Raw genomic sequence first — 17,334 nt, forward strand, 5'->3', positions numbered from 1 at the left:
TTAGACAACTGTTCAGCTAAAGTGCTTTTAAAATTACAAGAAACAAATTCAGGTTTGTTTGCTGTGTATGGAATTTTGGCAATGTAAAAGAACTACCGCATTATTTCTATGGCTGTTCTAAATTGCCGCAAGTTACCAAAAGCATTCTGATCTTATTCACTGAAATAAACATAGGTTCGTTTAAACTGTACAGTAACACAGATATACACAACTTAATTTAGAAAGTTCTGGTTTAACTTTAATTACTAAATTCTTTGAATGCAGAAGCAGGTGCTGTTAAGATCCTTGCAAGTGTGCAGAAGTGTTTATAATAAAATATAAAATAATGTAAATATAGGCAGAGGCCAGGATTTTTCTTCTGAAAAACCTAGTAGCAGAAAACCCTGACTAAACACTTATGTCTGTCGGAAGGCCACAGACAGCACCTTAGTACTGACACTTCTTCTGAAAATCAGATCCAACTGATTTAGTTCCTGAGTACAGGCTTAAAAACAACATTTATGAATCTGTCTTTGGAAGCATTAGAAGCAATGTAAGCACATATGGAGAGAGGGCAACCTAACATTACTACAGTACAGAATCTTTTCAAGTTTCAATTTCCTGAACAATTAACTGGTTTAGGAAGTGAAGTGAAAACTATTACTGTAATAAACAAAGCCTTTTCACCTGGAGCACATTCGAGGTTACTCTTAGGTATAAAGGAGTGAGGAAAAGGCCACTGAAAATAGCATATAGCCCGGTAGTTAGGACAGTAACCTAGGGGACAGTATATGCAGACTCAAGTCTTTATACTTCCTGGTTTATACCAGGGAATTGAATTTGCATCTCCCACATCTGAACCAATTCCTCAAACCTACATACCATTAGCTATCAGCATGGAACTCCTTTTTCCTCTGTTGGAGATGTTTTGCCTTGTAGAAATAGTGGTAAAAATGCATTCTGTAATTTTTAGGGTCAAAAATAGAATCATAGTTTAGCTGAAGGAATGGAAGGCACATGCTGTATTTTGGAGACCCTACTCTAAGGTCTGACTCCTGTGAGTATTTGGTTATTTATACAAAGTGGAACAGCTCCAATAGGAGGTATGGAGCTAAGAGAATTAGGTGGAAGAGGGACTTCAACATGACTTTTCACATCCCAGGTGTCTCTCCTTGAATTTCTTCAGCTAGTAAGACCTTTTTTAAAAATAGAACATTTCTCATTGGAAAAAGGGTATTGTTTTAAAAAAGAAGAGAGATCCTGACCATCTTTAGTTACAGAAGGATTTAACTGTATTACTTTCAATTGCCTTTGAAACCATAACAAAACATTTTGATGCTTAGCATGGTATTATGATAATACACTTTTCAAGATTATTTTTCAAAACCTAAATTAGGTTTTATGTGCCTGCTTACCAAGAAGTAGACTCCTTGGAATGTCAAACAATTGTGTTCATAAAATTAGAGATCTTTATGTTGCACTGCTTAGTAATCATGTATAAAAAAAAAAGATGAGACAGAAAATTGTTGTTCTCAATAATATTCCTTACAAAAACAGGTGAAATTGATTCTTGGAAGCTGAATTTGAAAACAGAGATATGATTTTATAAATTTTTTAAATAGATACTGTAGTGCCCAAAACAGCTTAAAGCTTTTCCTATGTTTGCCAAAAATAATTATAATTTTTAAAATTTTTTTTAGTAATGACAACCACAAAGATAACTCTTCTGAGCTGTCAGGCTCAATAATATTCTGTATATTTGTTTTGATGCCCAGTCAGTGTAGTAAGGATATAGTTCTCATGTTTACAGATGTGTTTTCATATTTTCACATTTTTGAAACATGATCCTTTCAGAGCCTACAATATTTACTATGCTAAAGGAGATCTTAATGTAATATATTTACCATTGTTGAATAAGTCTCTCCATTGAAACCAAACCCAGAGTATTTTATTAAAGACAGAAAAATACCTTTACTGAGGGCAGCTGTATACCACTTAAATTTTTTGAACACCTGGCAAGCAGGTGTTACAAAATTGGTCAAAATCTCCTTCCTAACACCACTGTAGAACTAAGAAGCAGGCATTCTTTATCACAGTGCCAGATGCCGCAGGGATGTCTTCATCAAAATTGTGCATGTCAGGTACAGCATGTCAGCTCCTGCTTTATATACTGTGTTTTACATGTATATTCATTGATTTTCCCAGAATGAACATGCATATAATAATTTATTTCCTGGAGATCCATAACATGTTCCCCCTCCCTTTGCACATATGTTCATCTGTCCCGGGGGTCCCTCTGGTGGTCTCCGGTGGTCCCAGACCCCAAAGTTACCCGTTCAGTAAACTGGTGTTGCTTTCCAAAAAGGGAGCTGAGATGGCATAAGAAGGCTGATTCACCATTTTGTTAATGTTTAACATGATCCTACACAATACATATTGTGCTTTTGTATAGACTACTGGTTTTGCAAAATAAGTACTGTCTTTTCCCACCAGCTGAGCAAATAGTTCTTCATCTGGCAACGCATGGACAGCTATTTCCAGTATTGCTTCTGAAAAAGCAACACAATCTGCTTCTGCTGGCTCTGTTACATCCAGAGGGCTGGGTTGCTTTAGTCTACAGATCTTGTAAAAATGCATACATGGAAGGCAGCACATTTATGAAAATTTTGTAGATGTACAGAAATAGCTTTTAAATAACGTCCTTCATGGTGGCTCTGAAATCTTTGTTTTGGCATAAAGTAGTGAACGAATGAATGGGGAAATAAAAATCCAGATATTTTTGAAAAGTGGAGTAAAAATAGCTAAAAGAGGGTATGTTTTCACAGTTGTTTTGTAATGTTGTTTTAAGCAAAAAAAGCTTAATTTGGTTTTTTTCTTTTGGTTGGTTGGGGTCTTTTTCCATACACTAAGACAATCTGTGATTCTCTTGGTCAGACATTTGACTGCAACCAGCAGAAAGACAGCTCTTCTCTTTCTCTCACCCTCTTTTTTTTCCACTCCTAAGCCCCCCCTTTGTACTAATACTAGAAATCATGTGGCTTGTTTATCTGGATGAAACCTTTTTTTTCCCTGGCTGATTTCACAACATATGCTAGTGCCAACACAAGGGAGAAACAGCTACAGTCTGTGTGGCCTGAAAATGAACTTGTGCCTTTCGGGTCAGACTGTAGTTGGGTAAGTTTAAACAGATGATGAAATTCTTCTTTTAGAAAGATCTACTGAGAGGCACAGAATACCTTAGTAGGTAGTTTGCATATTATTCCATCTCAGTAGTACTGCAAATAAGAGGAGCATTTGCATCCACCTATCCTAATGACTTACCTTGAGTACTTGCTCCATGTCATGGACTTCATTTTAATAACAATAAATTGCTTAATCACAGTAGTCCTTCCAGCAAATGGATGTTTAAATCTAGTTCTTCATAAAATTCTTTTTCTTACTTGTTTAATGAATGCCTTATCATTGTCATGTTGCAATATTGAATCAAAACACTTTATTGGCCTGCAATGATGATTAATTTACATAGTAGTCCTAGAAGTGAAAACAGAAAAGATTGTGCCCAAAATAATCATGCATCTGCTACAGTATAGTTTCTAAAATTGCAATGCAAATCATACTACTTCTAGTCCTTGAATGCTTAAGCAGCTAAAAAGGCTTTGAAGAGTGGGAGAATATTTATTTCCTATGTTTAAATAACATGTAGAACATGTTAATCAAAGAATTGATTTATAGTCATATAGTAATTGTTGGCTGTTTTCCAAAAAGTTTAATTCAAAAGATAAGAAAACATTGTTCACTTCTACATATACCAGCATATGTATTAATTAAAGGAGAACTTATACACATAATTTGACAACCATTTCAAGACAACAGGTTAGATAATTTGATTTTCTTAAGTTGGGTGCATGTTTTTCAAGATTATGTCTTGTTCATTGTAAAATGGTGATAGTCTTAAAAAGGTTTCTATTTTTTAAGAGTGTTAATTCCTTACTGCGTTCTGTAAACTTATGTTTGAAATGTAGGCAAATTTCACTCAGAAAGCTAGGTGGCCTGTACTATTCTGTGGTTGCTTTTTCTTCCAAAAGGAGTATTTGAAAGAACAGCTGTCTTATGAGAATTCTTCTGAAGATGGTGTTACCTCGAGTCAATGCCTGCCTTTGACACTGAAGGGCAGAGAAGAGCAGCCTGTCTTTGACCCTTTCCAGGTGTACAGACAATCTTGTACAAAACTATGCAATCAGGTGAGTGAAAATCTGAAGCCTTGGTTATAGTATAATTTTTACTTGTTGGTCCTGTGATGATCATGATAATGACAAAGACTGAATTCCATGAAAATGGAATTATTTATGTGTGTTCATATTTGTTGAAGCACAAAGGAATATTTCTTGGAAGTCTAATTGAGGCTACCCTCTACAATATCATGATGTTCAAAAAGCCATTACATTAATTCTATCTTAATTATTGCATGTAAGAGCAATTTGCATTTATTTACACTTTCTGTATTCAGTATACTGAGGGAAAACCCATTGTAGCAATGACATTCATTACATCTGTGCAATACTTCATAGTGTTAGTCCTTTGAAAAATCATGCCAGAACTCTGAGTTCACATTTTGGACTTTAGAATCTGGAATCTAGAATTATTTAGAATCTTCCTCATGGGTCTTTCACAGATATGTGGAACAGTTAAGTAAAGAATACTTTAGAAATATAAAGATTTTACAGAACAGTGAGACTAATCAGGGGTGAAACAAACAACAACAACAACATCTATTTCTCTGTTTTTCTTTAAATCATGCTTGTAGTATGAAATCTCTGCTGGAGTTTCCCATGACCAATTAATTACACAAAATGCTAAATAGTGTCTGATACCACTTTGATACTAAAAAATCTTATGCCAGTCTTTCTCATATATTCTTAATATGTCATCTACATTTTTGATTCCAGCATTCATTCAAATATTTGAAAAAAGTGGTATTACAGTGACACAAAATTCACTTTACAGACTTGTGGGAAATGCGTCCTTTTTCAGTGCAGCCCTGATTATACATAGTCTAATCTCCTAGCCCAATTTTGACTGTTTTAGTCTATTTCATCAGTTATCTTGCTGTAAAATAAAAATTCTTTTCTTACTTGTTTAATGAATACCTTATCATTGTCATGTTGCAATAAAAACATTAATATCCTAAAAAAGGAGACAAATACTGATCCCACAAGGCTTCTCAGGGTTCTCACTCCAGAGAAACAGGCTTTATAGAATCTTGGAATCAATAGAATCGTAGAAGAGCTTTAGGGACCTTCCAATCAAGAATCACAGAACCACAGAATGGGCAAGATTGGAAGGGACCACAGTGGGTCATCTGGTCCAACCTCCCTGCTCAACAGGGTCATCCCAGAGCACGTGGGCAGGGAATTGTGTCCAGATGATTCCTGAGTATCTCCATTTAGGGAGACTCAACAGTCTCTCGGGGGAGTCTGTTCCGGTGCTTGGTCACCCAGGCAGTAAAGAGGTCCTCATATGCAGCCCAGAAAGCCAAGTGTATTGTGGGCTGCATCAAAAGGAGTGTGACCAGTAAGTCAAGGGAGTTGATTCTGCTCCTCTACTCCATCCTGGTGTGACTAACCTGCAGTGCTGCATCTAGCTCTGGGGTCCCCAGCACAGGAAGGACATGGACCTGTTGGAGCCAGTCCAGAGAAGGGACATCAAAGTCACTAGAGGGATGGAGCACTTCTCCTATGAAGAAAGGCCAAGAGTTCAGCAATTGTTCAGCCTGAAAAAGATAAGGCTTTGAGGTAATTGCAGCCTTGTAGTACTTGATGGAAGCTTACAAGAAAGATGGAGAAGGACCTTTTACATGTAATGACAGGACAAAATGGAACGGATTCAAGCTGACACAGATTAACTTTGGATTGGATATTAGAAAGAAATTATTTCCTGTGAGGGTGGTGAGGCTCTGGAACAGGTTACCCAGAGAAGCTGTGGTTGCCCCATCCATTTAAAGCATTCTAGGCCAGGCTGGGCAGAGCTCTGAGAAACCTGGTCTAGTGAAAGGTGTGCCTTATCCATGGCAAGAGGGTGGAACAAGGTGATCTTTCAGGTCCCTTCAAACCCTAATCATTCTATAATTCTCTTCTCTGATTCTATTTCCAAGCTTAATGATGTTATTGAATAGTTCAGTTTCCTTTACCAAAAAATTGCATATTTGTTTAGTGTTGTGGGACTGTCCTTTTATAAAACAGTGATCCATATAGCTGAGTCTCTGGTTTGCAATGAAAATTATGGCCAGTGCCTGTAGAAGATGCCAGAGCACTGGCAAGGAACCTTTTCTTATTCACTCACTTTCTACCTTCTCAGTATTTTATTTTTTCTTGTTACCCTTAATTTCCTTTCATACTCTATATTTCACCTTTGTTTTTCTAATTTACTTTAACATGCATGGCAAAGATGAGGGTTAGGGAGTAAATTAAGTAAGGAGAAGGAAAGTGAGAAAATATATATGGAAGGAAGAGGAGGGATTGCAATGATTCTGCTCTCCCAGAGGAACCAAGTGCTGTCTGTAAGAAGAAAAGATGCACTCCAAGTTGTACTTTACTGTTAGTTAGGTTTATTTCCATTGTTTTGACTTGCTAAAACATTTTTTTAACTAGTCAGTGGTATTTTAGTGTTATGACAATAATTTTGTACTTATTTCCTCCCAAGAAGATTGAATTATAGTCACTACTTGACCATTGCTGACAATGAGATGGAATACTATGCAACAGGATTTAGTGGTTTTTTAAAAAAAAAAATGTTGTGTATGGTCTTTTGTCTGCCCACTGATGATGTAGATTGCTTTTGTTTATTAAATAAGCAGTATGGAGTTATATTTGTTCATATTGTCTAGATTTATTGCTGTTTATAGTACAACATTAAATCACTCTAATTATGATACAACTTACTTCTTGAATTTCAGCTATACCAGATTTTTCATGACAAAACTTTTTGCTGACAGCAGAAAATGCAAGTTGCTGTTACATAAAACGTTAACAACTATTTTGCCTTTCGGACAAAGAGTAAAGCTCTCAGATGAAGTAGTTGATCAGAATTCCATCAACAATTGGAAGAGTATGGTTCAAAAAACTGATTTATCTTTTTATAAATAGTGGCTATGTCCCTAATTAATTAATTGCTGTTTTATTGGAACGAAAGCCTCTTTCTGTGGACATGACTGATATCATCTTTCTGAGTCCTCATTCTAGACCCCCCTCCTTGGTTAGTATATCACAGCTGGAGCTTTAATGTACTGATCACATTAATGCTGATTAATAACTAATTAGCTCCTTGCTGTGTATCAACAGTCAGCCATTACTGAATGGAACTGGGATTGGTCAAGCTTGCTACCAGGTCATTTGGGACGGAATCAGATGGCCTTCAGGGTGCTGCTGACACACAGGTAATGGGATATTGACAAATCATCAAATCTTCCTTTTGTATTTTTGAATTTCTAATAGTGATTACACAAAGATTTTACTGGTGAAATTTATAAAACAAATGCTGCATTTCTTTTTAAATACTCAGTTTTAGACTGGAGCAACATTTTTTTGTGCAGTATTTGATACATACTTAGATGGCTTTCAATTCCAGTTTTGAGGTGTATAATTTGTTCCTTCTGTCTGAGACAGAAGTATATGAATATATGTTGATATTGCACTTAAATAATGCTTTGGAAAAAAAATGGTAACCTTTGTAAACCTCAAGAAAATTTTGACACAGAATTTAGGCTATGTTTACTCAAGTTGCAAAGTATCTTAAATTCAGTTTGGGGGCATGACAAGTGTAGCTAGAAATAGAAAGTGTTTCCTTAATAGTTTTTAATTAATGAAACTTATTCTGATCTTTTATTGCCTTCTCACATCTAAAATGTAACTGTTTAATTCAGAAAAAGCAATTTCATAAATTTAGAAAAAATTAGGTAGAATTTTTTGGGAGGGATTGTTTTTTGTTTGTCATTTGTTTTTTGTTAATATTTGCCGCTTGTGAAAACTGGAAAACTTACATGTTGCAGACTAAACTAAGACACTCGCTTCTTAATTCTGAATTCTCCTGATAATACCTAATAAGATCCTATCGGTCATCTTTTGAACGAGACTGTTCCCCTATCTAGAAACTATTGACAATTTCAAAAGTGTGTGAATTTGCATGTCATAAAGGTTTTCGGGTTTTTGTCCCGTTTTCTCCATTTATCACTAGCAGTTAGTCTTAAACATTTAATTGTTCCTTCATTTCACATATAAAATACTTATAGAGTCTGTTTTGAGTCTTCCATCTTAATTCAGATAAGATTACTTCTTTCCCTACCCAATTTACTCTTTTCCAAAAGAAAAATCATGCCAGCAAAAATTTCTTATTCTTATGTCCTTTGTTACGCATTACCAGACAGACTGTGAAACTTCACAAACTTTTTGTGTTAAATGTCAGAGACAATACAATGTTGGACAATACAATACTAATTTTTTTTTTGATGGTTCTCCTGTTGATTGCTATCTCATGTCCTTCATTAAAAATGAAGTAGATTGTCCTTTTAAAAGAGACTGTCATAGAAACTCTTAGACTAAAACTGGTTCTTGAACTTCACTTCATGTTATTGTCATCAATATGAGCCAAAGAGAGCAAAGGACTGCTGTGATTTGCAGAGGAAATATTTTGTGTGGACATTTCATATTCACTATTTCCTTAAAACACATTTATTTTTCTTTTGATCTTTTTATGGGCGTTAGAAAGAAGGCATGTGTATTCCTATTCTGTCCTTCTCTGTCCTTTCACACCCTTGTTGTATCATCTATTTTTTTAAATTTAATAAATTTCCTAATTGTTGTCAACTTTCCTAATTTGAAAATGTCATCATTTATTGCCCTTCTACATGGTAAGGAAATTCTCATCTAGAAGTGACATTATGCAAGTAATTAATAATTAGAGTATGGATCTATTATTACAACCACTCTACAAACCAACAGATTGCTTAGATCCACTGTGATCATGAAGTAGAATAGCTGATTCAGTATCTTCCATAGCAACCAGCATCCTCAACACAGTTTGTCTTTATGTGACTTTATTTTTATAATAGCTAAAGTGTATCTGCTCATACTTCCTAGCTGACTAGGACAATTCTAGCTGTTCTTGTGGCTACTCAAGCAAGCTTTGCAGTAAGACTCAGGTGAGCCCTGTCTTTAGGTGATTCTTCATGATCCTTCCTAAAACTGGATAAATTTCAGCCCTACTTGTGCTCAGGACTTAATGTTCAAGCTGAATAAATGCATGATTATTTTGACCTCCTATTTATAGTAGACTTAGTCTACTTTCTGCTATTTCCCTCCTGAGATGAGTTAAACAAAACCACAGGCAGTACTTGAACTCTGTCAGAACCATCAATTTATAAAGTGGAACACCATATTATTTTAATTACTCCTTTCTTTGACACATGCTAAAGCTTTCCCTGAATACTTATGTCTGTGCAGGCAAAAATATTTTTTTCACAGTGATGCTGGAATGCTATTTATTTCCTTCTTTTTCATATTTCAAGAAAAAATACTGTCAGTTGCATATGAAGTTAAAAAACATGGTCTTTCTTTTGAGGAAAAAAGAATTGGAAATGCTTAAGGGACTCATTTACAAGGCAAATGCTCCCCTAACCTAGTTAATGACTGAGTCAAGTGAGAAGGTGTTATGAGAGCATTGTCCCAGAGCCAGCAAGTGTTAGGCAAATTAATTGGTTGGTGGTTAGGGGAAAGTAAAAGACTTTTAGGGCTGGTTAAAAAGGGAATGAATTGTTGTCTACTACTCATTGCTGACTTCACACAATAATGGGAATCTAATCCATACATTCCTATGATCCTCAAAGTAGAAGTGTCCAGGAAATTTTTCAAATTAAAGGTGTGGTGGTTGTAAGGCCCCAGAATCCTCTCACTGAGTCCCTGAAAGGGGCTTACAGGGGTTTATATATGTACCCTGAATTAGTTGCAAGGGTGAATACCAACAAGATATTCCTCAAGACTCAAAACAACAAAAAGTTAACTGGCAAACTTGAAAAACTTCTAAACCTATTTTAGAAAAAGTTTAAAGCAGCATTGAATCAATATAAAGGCTTTGACAAAACATTAATTTTGCAAGCTCCAAGTGCATTCAGTTTAACAAACTTCAACCCATCTGATTTTAATTTACTCAAAAATAAATAATATTTATGTGTATATATGTTACATATATATATAGTTTGAGCTGCAAGAATAAAAGTTAAAATGTATTTCTCAATTATACTTGGAACAGTATTTTTTAGTAATAAACATTAATCTAACTTATGAACTTCATTTACACAGGTTTTTAAAAATATCCTGCATACTTACACAGATACGTGGTGCTTTTTCAAGTGTTGGACTCACTTGTTCATCCTTAGCTACTCCAGTAACAAATGGGGGTCTCTTTGTTCCTTCAATACATGTACTAAAGCAAGAAGAGCAATTGTTATTTAATTACCCATATCTCAACTTTTAATTATTCCCTGCTCATAAAGTTACAATTGTTATTGCCTGGCCAAATCAGCGTGTTGAAAATCTGCAAGAAGTACTTAGCAGTAGGCAAAAAACTGGTGTGTTGTCAACACTGAGGTACAATTTCAGACCACAGTATCATGCATTAGCCTTCTTGTTTATTTACTTTTCTTTATATAAGTTAAATTTATGATAATTTGTTTTCAGAGGAATATCTTGGCTACTGGTATATGGTTAGAAGATATTATTTTGCTGGGCTTTGAGATGTGACCTGCCTTCTGCAGTTGTACAGGACTTTCAGGTGCACGGAATAAGATATTCCTGACACTATAAAGAGGAGAAAGAAAGAGAAATTTTTTAACATGTGAAGCCATTATCCAATATTACAGTAATTTGCAGTTCTGAGGGGGAATGACTGTGATTCCCTCCTCTGCACTTAAGGAAGTTTCGCGAAGCACTGGTCTCTGTGCAGGGACAAGTAGTGATTTAGTTAGAATGATGTAGATCCAGCTACATCAGCACACTGGGAGCTATAGGAACAGACAGAGAAGAGCTCATGACTGGCACCAGACCCAACCACAGTCAGGATCTTCAGAACAGAAAGCTTATCAACTTAATAACTGAGAGGGGAATGGGAATGTGGCTTTTTTTTTACCATAAATGCGTCATAAATGCGTCAGGTGAGGAACAGTAACAAGTTTGAAAAACTATAGAAATTAAAACTAGTATTTGTTCAAGTGAATAAGAAATGCTATAAAAATGTCGACTGAAAATCAGAATATGATTTCAAACAGATAAGCCAGTGTAGCTCAAGAAGAAAGTGTTTGTACAGTGATGTGAACTCAAACAGTTTTAAGTTGGAACAGGATAGACCAAGAATCTAGTCAGCTTTTAGTCATGTGTTGTTTTGGTAGATAATTCTGAACTGCCCAGCAGCTTCTGAAAGTAGAAAACATGGAGATGTTTGTATATTAGCTTTAAGGAAACTGTAAAAAATGAGTAAGTTTGTTTTTTACCAAAACTGGATAAAATCTGTAGGCTTTCTAGTAGGCTTTGTTGCTACAGCTACAAGTCAACTATTAATGGTGGTCGATGATGAGCTAGGGTGCCATTAATACTGCAGTAATCATCACCTGCTTGGCGTTACTATAATTGATGGCCTTATAATGCATATGGGACCATTTGCTGCAAAATGTACAGAAACTCTCAGATCCCTTGGACTACAGATTTTTTTATAACATAGTTCAGATTGCATTCTTTCTGATGAACTACTGAGCCATTTACAAGTCAGTCTGCTTTTTGGATGGGTAAAAACAATCATTAGAAGCAGAGTGCTATCTTAGGATTAAGAAAATCTTGTACCTTTTCATAAAGAGACCTAGTGTCTCTGTTAAAATCCTTTCAACTGTGCTGCCTTTTGCAAATTCACTTGTTAGTATAGTTGTGGCATTTGTTCCCCATATCAGAGTTAGGTGATAAAATTATGTGTTTTGACTTTGATTAAGCTTAATAAAACTCAAGTAAGAAAATCTTTAGAATTCTGAATTATTGCAGGGCAAAATTTGCATAGCTCTTGTATATTCTAGTGAATACACAGACACCATCTGTTGAGAATGATTGCCATATGGTGAACTATTTATAGAAAATGTTTATATTCATTGTGTTGTTGATTATCTGGATATCCAGAAAATGCACTTTTAAAATCTAGTTTATCAATGTGTGGAAAAACTTATTATATGGTTTTGAAACTGAAAAGAGTGCCAGCAAACTGCATGTGTTTTGTTGTCTGTCAAAGATTTTTTATAAAACTTTACAAAAGCCTAAATCTGAGAAATGAGTGAAAAAAACCTCCAGCGTATCAAAAGGTAGGAAATTCTCTAACAATTTTCTCTGTGGAAGAAACAAATAATGGAAGAGCAGTTACTGACATGATGCCAAGACAGAGAGCTTATCTGCATGGCAGAGGACAGCAGTCTTACATCTAGTGTACATTTAGATATGTTAATCTGTCTTCTAAACTGCAGATGCTCGTAGACATTTTGTATCCAAATTTGCTGGATATTGGAAATTCATATTGTTGCCACAGCTACAAGTCAACTATTAATGATGTTTGGTGAAGAGCTAGGATGCCATTAATTTTGCAGTAATCATCACCTGCTTGGTGTTACTGTAAATAATGCCCTTATAATGCATATGAGAACAGGCTTTCTAAAATGTATGGGAGGCTATGAAGGGTAGTGTCTCTTTGTACCTGTATCAAAAGAAGCAGGTGAAAGGTATTAATCCATGTATTGTACATTTCTTGGTTAATCACAAAGTCAGGTTTAGACCATAGTGCTGGATGTACCAAAAAAAGCCAATGAGATTTTGTAGAAAATCTCACTTTAACCTTTCTGGGTAAGCAAGGATCCTGTTCCATAAATGAGCTGGTCAATAACAATATATATGTCACATCTGTCACCATAAGGATTATCCTTCATCTGCTTATCCGCTTCTCACATAGCTAATCAAACCGTACTGTGACCTTAAAAAATCTGTCAGAAGTAGGCTTAGTTCCCTGCCTGGCACTTTTCAAGCATTGGTGGCAGAACATACATCAGTAAGCAAAAGGGAACAGTATTACACACTGACTGCCACTCAAGCCCCTATCGTATATACAGTTACAGCATGAATTTCACAAGTAAATGAGGTTAAAGATGAGGCTCCCCATATGCAATATACTTTTCTCATTGTAATCAGTCTCTGTCTTCTGCAGATATATTGATTAATCATATTAAAAAAATGCTCTGGTGACAATCTCCAACAAAAAGTGCTAAAAACATAAGGATTGTCATATCCCATTTAACCTTACTTAATACAAGCTACATTTTAGTACTTGGAAGTCTTTTATGATGAGGCTTTGCGATACGAAAGTATGTACTTACCAGCTCTCTTTTAATTAACAACTATAAAATTGCTTAAATAAAGTTTCATGCTAATTTGATGCATTTTTCATTGCTCAAACCCAGCTTCTAAAAACGTGAAAATAAAATGAACAAACAAGAAGGAAGTATTGCTGGTACATTTTTTTGCATTCAAAAGTAAAGTAAGCACAGCGTGTTGGCTAGGGCAGAGGCCTGTGATCCAAACCTCTTTTTTCTAATAATGTCTCACATTATCTTGGTTCCCTGTTTAAATTAGGTCACATTTGTCTGCATTTTTATGTCCTTTGATATGCTTTTGTCCTGGTTTAGGAATGGTACTCCACAATATAGTGCTTGTGCTGAGACTCTCCAAACCACTGCTCACTCTTGTTTCCCCCTTCCCCCCACCCCATGGTGCTATGGAGAGAAGAATTGGAGGCCTGAAACATAAAGATCGTGGGTTGAGACAAGAGTAATTTACTGTAAACAGCACTGAAAGAAGAATACAAGTAGTAATAGCAACAGTACTAACAACAGAGGGTACAAGAAAGAGGTGAGCAATTCACATGGAAACCCACTGACAAGAAATAATATCCAACTGCTCCCTCCACCCCACTGCTCTGACCAGAACAGAACCTTTCCCTATTCCCTGAAAATTACATAAGGTGGTATAGAGTAATGTCTGTTAATCTATAAGTAAGGTCTCAGCCATGCCCTACCTGGCTACTGCAAAAATTAACTCTGTCCTGCCCAGAACCAGGACAGCTTTGATAGGAATACTGTTAGGTATATTCAATGTATTAATAATGTATTCAAGGTATATTCATTGTATTAGTAATGAGTTTGTGTATTTATTGTAGGATTCATTGGTTCCTTTAAAAGTATGTATATTTTCTTCATACCTAGGTGGTTTTGTGTGCTACAAATCATCACTTGGAAGTCTGATGCTTTGGCATTTTTATCACTATCTAATTAACCTATTGCTATCCAGGTGATTGCTATCCTGTGACTTAGGTGGCTTTCCTTAAAAACAGGTATTTCCTTTCATTTGCAAATAATTTGCTCTCCTTTCAATCTGTCTCAAAACCATGCCTCAAATCCTGTTCTTGCTAGGAATTCTTAAGTAGAGATACTCATTGTTTTCTTATCTGTTCTTTTCTCTTACCTCTTTCAGACCCCTATTGATCCAAGTTTTCATTCGTAATGGATACATATTTATATAGTGATTGTAAGTGTAATGTAAGTGTAATGTGTAATTGCTAAATGTGTAAATGTGAATTAATGCATTAAAGTAATGACTTCCCTGATTGTACACAGTGGCTTAGCTTCTCATCTTATCTATAGACTTTCTTGCTACAGCTGCAAGGGAAGAGGCTGCAGGACACAAGTTGAGAAGCTAAAAGTCTGTCTTGTCCATCAAGGCATTGTTTCTTCCTTTTGCTGCTTTTAGATAAGGGATTTTTCATCAAGTTTTAGTAATGTAGGTTTAGTAATTAATCAATTTCCATACAGGGATCTCAGTTTTCTTTGAAAGCTGTAATGAGCTGAGACATGCCTTCCCCTGTAAGGTAGAGGGGGAAGTATTAATATCAGAGTTAAACAGATGGAAAGTCTGGTCATGCAAGTCACTTTTAAGGTGTGTTCTACACTGCAAAATCAGTCTGTAGCAAAGCAAAAAATAGAACCTAGCTCTTTTGACTAAATTTAAGATACAAAACTATCACATAGTAGCTGCTCTATGATGGCTGTTGCTATGCACAGTTCCTTTGTAGCAACAAAGGGGATGTTACTCAGCTTTAGTGAGACCCTAATGCTTATCTGATCTAAATTACCTTACATTCATTTTAGGAAGTGGTAGTTTACCCATTAGCTTTCCTCTGAAGGAGATGAGAAAGACTGTATGCTTCCTCCTGATCTTGAAATACTCACTGTTGCAACCACAAAGCAAGTATTGAGGACTGGTGATGGCTGCAGTGCAGGTACTAGACCTTTGTAGCTGTAACTGTTGTCTCTTAAAGCTATGGCTTTCCCAAGTTATTGACTTCTTATGTGGCTTTCCTGGGTGTACTTCCTCTGTCCTGCCAGGCTGACACTGCTTAAGAAAGGATGACAAGTCCCACAGATCTTATTGCTTCTTCCCTAAGTTCAGTTGTTAATATCACACTCATCTCAGAAGTTTTACTTTCACGATGCAGATAGAGCAAAGTTGGTCCATTTTGCATGAACTCCTAATAGGTTTTGTGAAGTGAGTAGTAAGTTTAAAATCTGCCTATACACCATGATTTGGGTGTTTCTGATGCTGACTGATGATTTGAAACAGAAAAGCCTTTTGACCAGGGTTTTTCTTCCCCTCTTAACTTCTTCCTAGCATTTAACAACAAAATTTAGTCTTCATGAAGAGTGAGAAACCATTGTGCATCCTGCTTCGTATACCAAAGAGGGAATTAAAAATTGTCATTCTAATAGTTGGCACTGTAAAATGTCATTGAAGAAAGCTTTTTCATGTTAGTCTTTAGATTGACAGGTTATGACAAAACTGCATTCATGTAACTTGAATACATCTTTTGTCTAGTTTTACATGCTTTTTGACTTTTCTAGAAAATGACATATTAAGGTTTTCATTAGCCTTAACCAGGTGTGATTTTCTTTATGGGAGATACCTTGGTAGGACTACAGCTGAAGGCGAGTAAACCAGTGAAGCTTAGAAATGCCACAGCCCTTCTTCAGATGGGAGCGAAGAATTGAAAGACTCATTAATCAGCAGCCAAGTCACAGATGTGATGGCTTTCCTGCAACAGCCAACCAACTGTGAAAGTCACATCCAACATGCAAAACTGTTAAACAAGGCACATCTATAAACATTCTTAAACTTTTGTCTTTCCATTTTACTTGAAAAACACAACTCTTTTCATGTTTTCGTTATGGATTTATTTTTTTTTAAAGAAAAATATTTGCTTGTTTTCTTAAGAGTAGTGTTTCGTTTAGGAAATAAAAATAAACATTGACACTGTTTTCACCCTTTGCTCATTTTAATACAACAACATGTTCATTTAAATGGAAACACATTTTTGATTGCAATGATTAATGTAAAGAATTTTAATATTATACATGTGTGTACCCAGAAAATGTGCACAGAAGTTTTGACAGAAAAAAAAATTAATACAGAGATTTTCTGTATATAAATGGCTGGCTATTTTCTTCATGATTTTTCAACACTTTACCCTACTACAAAAATTATCTGGAAAAAGGTTTCAATTATACTGTAGGTAGTGCTGCAATGTAGATAGTTGTAAAATGTTTAAAGTGAAATTACTTAGAAGATTTTATTAGTTAATCAACCTGCACAGGATATTTCACCTGCACTGATGGGAAAAACCCATAATAAGAAGCCAAAGAATGAAATCTCCATACAATTTATCCACATCGTGCTTTCTTAAACTCTCTGGATCCCCTGGAATGAAGGAGAGCCTAGTCAGAGGTCTTACACTTCCTCATTTTTTTTTCCCTCAGATTATCTTTAAATTGATATATTCCCCATGGATAAAAATTAATTTTACTCTGTCTAAGAGCAATGAGTATGAATTTGTTAGAGTTTTTGTATCTGCTAATTCCTTGGTCTCCCTAATTTTCACATTTTTCCAAAAATAAATGTTCAGTATAATAAAAATTATTCTTTAAAATCTGAGGCAGATGAGAACAGTTTCCCACCATCCTCTGAGATGAGTAATTTCTTAATAGCCATAGTCTGATCTTCTGTTTCCCTCTTTAGAACATTTGTCTTACTTTTGATCTTCACATCCAGAAATTAATTTTAATTTGTAATCCACATTCTTCACCTTTTTTTCTATTGCCAGGATTACCAGTTGCAAAGTTGTTTTGTTCTTATTCAGTTCATGCCTCCTGGCTCAGTAACACTGTAGTGCATGCAAAAG

The 17,334-nt window shown here is 35.5% G+C and overlaps 1 protein-coding gene across 2 annotated transcripts in view; it reads left to right on the forward strand.

The window, feature by feature from the left end:
• Positions 1-17,334, forward strand: part of KIAA0825 (KIAA0825 ortholog) — a 245,789-nt gene that overhangs the window by 120,164 nt on the left and 108,291 nt on the right. For both annotated transcript variants that reach the window (XM_063421904.1, XM_063421905.1), the window contains exons 18-19: positions 4,065-4,220; positions 7,317-7,411. In XM_063421904.1, the coding sequence (XP_063277974.1) occupies positions 4,065-4,220; positions 7,317-7,411 (251 nt within the window). The remainder of the gene's footprint in view (positions 1-4,064; positions 4,221-7,316; positions 7,412-17,334) is intronic.

This window comes from Prinia subflava, chromosome Z, assembly GCF_021018805.1.
Source record: "Prinia subflava isolate CZ2003 ecotype Zambia chromosome Z, Cam_Psub_1.2, whole genome shotgun sequence".
NCBI classification, from domain to species: Eukaryota; Metazoa; Chordata; class Aves; order Passeriformes; family Cisticolidae; genus Prinia; species Prinia subflava.